Source organism: Frankliniella occidentalis, unplaced genomic scaffold (assembly GCF_000697945.3).
Source record: "Frankliniella occidentalis isolate FOCC.00 unplaced genomic scaffold, Focc_3.1 Scaffold3053, whole genome shotgun sequence".
Taxonomy (NCBI): domain Eukaryota; kingdom Metazoa; phylum Arthropoda; class Insecta; order Thysanoptera; family Thripidae; genus Frankliniella; species Frankliniella occidentalis.
In genome coordinates this window covers 1-5,854 of record NW_026270121.1, presented here as the reverse complement: position 1 = coordinate 5,854, position 5,854 = coordinate 1, and the positions used below count along the sequence as shown (strand labels likewise).

The 5,854-nt window shown below is 50.4% G+C and overlaps 1 protein-coding gene across 1 annotated transcript; it reads left to right on the top strand.

Annotated features, from left to right (window-relative positions):
* The first annotated feature begins 233 nt into the window (after positions 1-233).
* On the top strand, positions 234-5,672 carry LOC113211089 (disintegrin and metalloproteinase domain-containing protein 11-like). Its single transcript, XM_052276475.1, has 12 exons — positions 234-705; positions 784-858; positions 1,798-1,967; positions 2,270-2,439; positions 2,810-2,973; positions 3,064-3,448; positions 3,598-3,706; positions 3,789-3,902; positions 3,978-4,035; positions 4,116-4,211; positions 4,338-4,515; positions 5,467-5,672. The coding sequence occupies exons 1-12, from the start codon at positions 295-297 to the stop codon at positions 5,655-5,657; spliced, it is 2,121 nt and encodes a 706-aa protein (XP_052132435.1). The 5' UTR covers positions 234-294; the 3' UTR covers positions 5,658-5,672.
* The last annotated feature ends 182 nt before the right edge of the window (positions 5,673-5,854 follow it).

Sequence of the window (5,854 nt, the reverse complement as noted above, 5' to 3'; positions counted from 1 at the left end):
GGGGGGGGGGTCGCCAATGGGGAAGGTTGGCCAAGCAGGCATGGCCCTTAATTCCTGTGGTACATAGCGAGACCTTTGCAAGATCGCCGTGTGTGTGCGTTGTTATTTTTTATTATTTTTATAGAGAACACACGCGGGGAATCAGCGAAAAAGTTTTGACCCAATGGGAATATTGTATTTGGGTCAGCCGTTTGGTAATCGTCGCGTTCTCTGCTTGTGTTTCCGCAGCAAAACCACCCGCACGTGATCTTCGCGGCGCGGGACCGGGGCGGCAAGCACGGCTGCGCCAACGGCATGGAGGTGGACTACTCGGGCCGGGGCCGCGCGCGGCGGCAGCGGGGCGCGGCCAGGACGTTCCACACCATGCTGGACGACATGGTGCTGCCCGCCGACGTGAACCGCGACCTCTTCAAGGGCTTCCGGGAGGTGGACCTCGAGGACGAGGTGGTGGCGGAAGGGGACGACGCCGAGGACGAGGGCTACGAGTCGTACGAGGAGGCGGACGCCGACGGCGAGGACGACGAGGCGGGCAAGAAGAAGACGACGAAGAAGGAGGAGGACAAGGACCAACTCATTGACGAGCAGAAGAAGAGCAAGAGGGAGAAGAAGAGGAGAAGAAAACTGATGCGGCTCAAGAGAAACATCCAGGGCATGACCAAGTTCATCGAGCTGGCCCTGGTCCTCGACAAGTCCATGGTGGCGAAGGTAAGCGTCTAACTGTTCCTCGACATACTTTCGCTGTCAGGACACTATCACTGATTTGCTTTGCTCTGGTCTTTACAGTTCAGCCGCCGACCGAACTACACGAGGGAGGACATTGTACACGACGCACTGCAGATCGCCAACATCGCGGACCTGGTGAGCACTCAACTTATCGTCACACATATGAGCATCGTCCGCTCAGTTATTTACACACGTTCACGCAAAAAAATGATTTGCCGGCTTAGCTAAAGTTTAGCTCTCAGAGCTAATTTGTTAGCTGGATTCAGGACAGCTAATAATTGTAGCCTCTACAGCTAACACTCTTCGCTCGATGGGACACGGTCATTGCTATCGGAGGAAGTCGACCTTTTCCTGTGCCTGCATTGGTATATTAGCTCTGAGAGCTAATAGAGATTTTGCAGCACTCGCATGTATAATTTGTTGCTGTGGTCAGGGCGTTGTGTCGTTTCGGGCTAATAGCACGCTCTCCTCTGAGAGATAAAATGGTTACTTGTAGGAGCAAAACTTGATTTATAGTCACGACTAATTCTTGGATTAGCTGGAGCGGCACTAATTTTAGCGTTCACAAGTGACTCAGTCATGTGTGGAGGAGAAGAGGCGGTGTCTGGATCGTCCCGCTTCTCAATGGAGGGTGTGCGCGATCCAAACTGACCGCCGACAGGGCGCGCGGTGGCCGAGCGGCCTGAGGTGTCGCTCAAGACGCGCCGGCTGGCCGGCTGGTCCGGGTTCGAGTCCCGCCCGCTTCTGTCGGCTTTCTCGTTCGTCGTCACTAAGGGGGCCATGGGGGACACATCGCGCTAGACACAAGACAAAAAATGTCGTCGCGCTTTCGTCATGCATCTGTTAATAGGTTCGACACCTACCGGCTTCTTTTCGGATTTCCAGTCGACGTGAATTAGCTACGACAGTAAACCTACATAGGCCATGATGGCGATTGAATGACAACCTGCCGCTGCACACTTGTATTGGCTACCACAGCTAATATTATTAGCTGTCCCGTATCCAGCTAATACTATTAGCTCTCACAGCTAACTTTTTTTTTGCGTGTTATAACGTTTACATTGCCTGTCCCAGTATTTCCGCACGCTCAACACGCGCGTATCTGTGGTGTACGTGGAGACGTGGAAAGAGGCCAACCAGGCCACCATCGTCCCCAAGGACATCGGGGAGACGCTGCGCAACTTCCACGAGTATACGGCCAGGACCCTGTACACAATCGGCAAGGACACGACGCAGCTGCTCAGGTAATAGTAGAACCTGCGCCTTTCGCAGAAACTCGATAATTCCCTGCGAATGAAGGCTGGTCCCTGTAAGCCTACGAGGGACTTTCATCGTAATTGCAGAGGATTCTTTCGAAATTTTCTTCGCATTACAAAATAAATCGTTATTCGTAATGGGTTCGCAAAAACAAAGCAGCCACAATCGTTCACAAGCAAGGTTTTTACATTGCGATACCCTTCTCACATGGTCGTATCTATGGACTCTGCGTTTTCCTTTACTCATCCCGTCATGCTTATATTTGCCAATATTGCATCTCCGTTTCCAGTGGCGAGGAGTTTCCCAGCGGCCAGATGGGGATGGCGGTGCCTCACACGCTCTGCTCCGTCAAGGCCGTCGGCATCGCGGTTGAGATGAACGTGTACGAGCCGCACCTGCTGGGCGGCATCGTCGCCCACATGATCGGCCACAATATCGGCATGCTGCACGACGACGGCCGTGAGTATTCCCGGAGCCAGCCAGCCCGCCGCCGCACGAGCGCCTGCGGTCGGGGTGATAGGCCAGCCCGCCGAGCACGGATGTGCCGCGGGTCTGCCTACCACGCAGGCGCCCCGAGGGTGTCGTGTTCGTATTTCACCGATAAAAAGTGAAAAGGGCGTACGTCCAATGGGAAGTCCGTTGACTTACGCCCCTTGCACATTTTCACTTTTCATCACTGATTTGTTTCCGTGCCCTCACACTTTTAAAACTTTTTGTTTTGTTTTCGTTGGAATGCTTTTTGTAGCAAAATTACAAGTTACAAAAATTGTTTTAAAAAGAAGGCTTTTATGACATTAGAAACTTGATAACGTTCGTCTTTAAATGGCAGGCGACGAGTGCTTCTGCAAGGACTGGCACGGGTGCATCATGGCGCAGTCCATCATCGGGCTGAACCATGTGCTCCCCTACAAGTTCTCCGAGTGCTCGGCCAAGGAGTACATGGATGTGTTGCGCTTGGGGGAGGCCATGTGCCTGCTGAACAAGCCCAACGAGGTATGCTTTGACTCAACGTCGGCGTCGTGTTTGTTGACGGTGGAATAAGAGGACCTCCGACACCTTTATTGTTTTCCTTCCCTTCCCTAGATCCCTGCGACCGGGGCCACTTGCGGGAACCGGATCGTGGAGGGTCCCGGCGAAGACTGCGACTGTGGCACGGTGGACGAGTGCCAGGACGACAAGTGCTGCGACCCCATCACGTGCAAGTTCGCCGCCAACGCCGAGTGCGCGCGGGGGCCGTGCTGCACCAGCGACTGCAAGCTGCGCGGCCCCGAGCAGGTCTGCCGCGAGTCGGCCGGCGAGTGCGACCTGCCCGAGTTCTGCACCGGCGAGTTCAGCATCTGCCCGACCAACGTGTACAAGAAGAACGGCTCTCCGTGCGGGAAGACCATTCACCAGGTTTCCACCAGCTTCTGCTTTAACGGCACCTGCCCTGTCAGAGACTTCCAGTGCGCCAAGATCTGGGGAGAAGGTATTTTTGGTTTTCTTTTGTGAAGTCACACGCTACGCGTCGACGGGATTGTTTCATGCAATTGGCCAAAGCTGGCCTGCTCCGAGTTGCATTTTTTTCTATTTTGGCATGAAAACTACTAATCGCCATTTTTACATCATCCCTTGCAGATAGTGTATCAAGCGATACCGAATGCTACGAGCATTTTAACGTCAAAGGCTCTGAGAACGGCCATTGTGGCACAGCAAAGGACGGTCTGCTGAGGCCATGCGACAAACAGTTAGTTGGACTTTAATCGTTTATTATTACTATTACTCCCTTCAGTTTAAACTAAACGGAAGTAACCGGTCTCTTTGCACAGGAACGTTTTGTGCGGGTCTCTGCACTGCACTGGCGGGGAGAAGAAGCCGATCGGCGAAGAGACTGAACACTCCAGTATCGTGACAACAATGAAGGGCAGAGAGACGACGTGCAAGTAAGTCGCCACGGCAGATCTGCAGGTTTACTTTGTCTTGGTCATAACTGTTACTGAACGCATTGTGCTTTGCAGGACACTTCATGACTCGAGAGGGCTCGTCCAAGACGGCACAGGGTGCGGGGAGAACTTCGTGAGTGTAGTCAAATATCGATGGGAAGCACGACGAGTATTTTTTTTTTTCGAGTCTCACCTATCCTTTTCCTTTCCCAGATCTGTCTGAACCAAACGTGCCAAAGCATATACCCCCACATAGACAAGGACAACTGCCCCAGCAACCACGCAAGCAAGGAATGTTCTGGGAATGGGGTATGTGAAGGGCCGAGCTTCTAAAAGCTTCTGCCGTTATTGTTGTCCATTTCTTTTGTCATAATTTTAATGGATGCTTCCCGGTAACTAAGTCAGGAGACTTTAGCGATTGCCAATGTCTTTCAGGTGTGCACCAACCAAAACCGGTGTTATTGTACGCCGGAGTATGCTGGCCCCGACTGCTCAATACAGGTGCCGGATCCTGTGTACAGGATCCCACAGGCCACTACTACAGAGGAACCCAGCACCACAACGCCCAAATTCGACCTGTCGAGCAAAATGACTCAAAAGGAAACCCCCTACGGTAGGTTTCGTTGCCTGAAATCCTACATCGAATTTTGAGATCGTGCGCGTGTGTGTGCATGAGGGATTTCTTTTATCAAAGTTTTGCTAACGTTTGTAACATGGGATTTGTAGCCTATCGAATGTGCCCCTATATTCCGTTTAACTATTTGGTAGAATCTATGAATTCCACAGGCAAATTGATAAGATTCTAACTTGCAACTGAAAGTGGGCGATCTCACTCTGTCTACCTAATTAGGTTTTTTACTGCATGATTCGATTCATTACAGATTTTGGTACATTTTCAAGTGGAGAGTCCGGTGCGAGCTGTTATCTAATGAGTGCCTTGACTTAATAACTCTTGTTATATGTAGTTTTACAGGGTTCCTGCAAAGCACTGCCTGCACTTGAAGATGGGGCCTATATTTCACTTTCCCAATAGCTCTAAATTGTAAACTTTTTCCAAAAATACGTGTCTAAGCTTAAAATGCGTTTAAGAGCGAGCTTGACTAATTTAGATTTTCAAATGAAAAACATACGATGTATGCTACTTTTAAACCGTAATCCTACAATTCCAATAACTTGCCGTCGATTTGTCAAAAAGTTAATTAACCATTTGTAGCCAGCCCTGCCGTATTTAAGAATCGTTCGCGGTTCAAATCGTTACGAACATGTCAAATCGATAACTGTAACGCCTGAACAGGGTTCTGCTCGAAATCCCTTCTTGTTTTGACTGCAATGCAGATAAAATTCTAACAATAGCACGGCCTGCTCACGATGTTCACGAAATGCACTTCTCGCGCACCGGAAACTGTCCGCTCGTTTCCTTTGTCGACGCGGATGTAGACTCTACTGTAGAGATACTGCTTGCCGTAGCGCGGACTCTGTAGTGGCCTCGTCACTCCGGTGGGTCACCGGTAGGACGTAGTGAGTAGCATGTGGGGCGTTAAGTCCGCTTGTCCTATCGTTTCAGATGACAAAGCATCCAACCACGTCTCCACCCTGTCCATGGTAGTCACCTTGGTCAGCATGGTGTTCGGGGTCTTTCTATGCTTCGCATCGGTTGCAGTTTATTGCTACAGGTACGCCACGGCTCTCACACACTGGTGCAAAAGCATAAATCAATGCCTTTTTAAAAATACAAATCCAACACTTTCGCTCTAAGCGTATCTCAACTTTAGACTATTTTGATTGCAAGTAAAATTAACTCTAAGTTATCAAACATATTGTCTTTAATGGCGTTGATTTATTTGTAAATTTCATCGGTGTGTGCTGTCAGGCTCAGATATTAAAGAATCGGATGACAGCCCTCTCTCTCTCTCTCTCTCTCTCTCTCTCTCTCTCTCTCTCTCTCTCTCTCT

Coding starts and splice junctions, on each gene's coding strand:
- LOC113211089 (XM_052276475.1), top strand. CDS start 295: ATGGAGGTGGACTACTCGGGCCGGGGCCGCGCGCGGCGGCAGCGGGGC. Junction 3,449..3,597: donor CGCCAAGATCTGGGGAGAAG/GTATTTTTGGTT, acceptor CATCCCTTGCAG/ATAGTGTATCAAGCGATACC. Junction 4,516..5,466: donor TCAAAAGGAAACCCCCTACG/GTAGGTTTCGTT, acceptor CTATCGTTTCAG/ATGACAAAGCATCCAACCAC.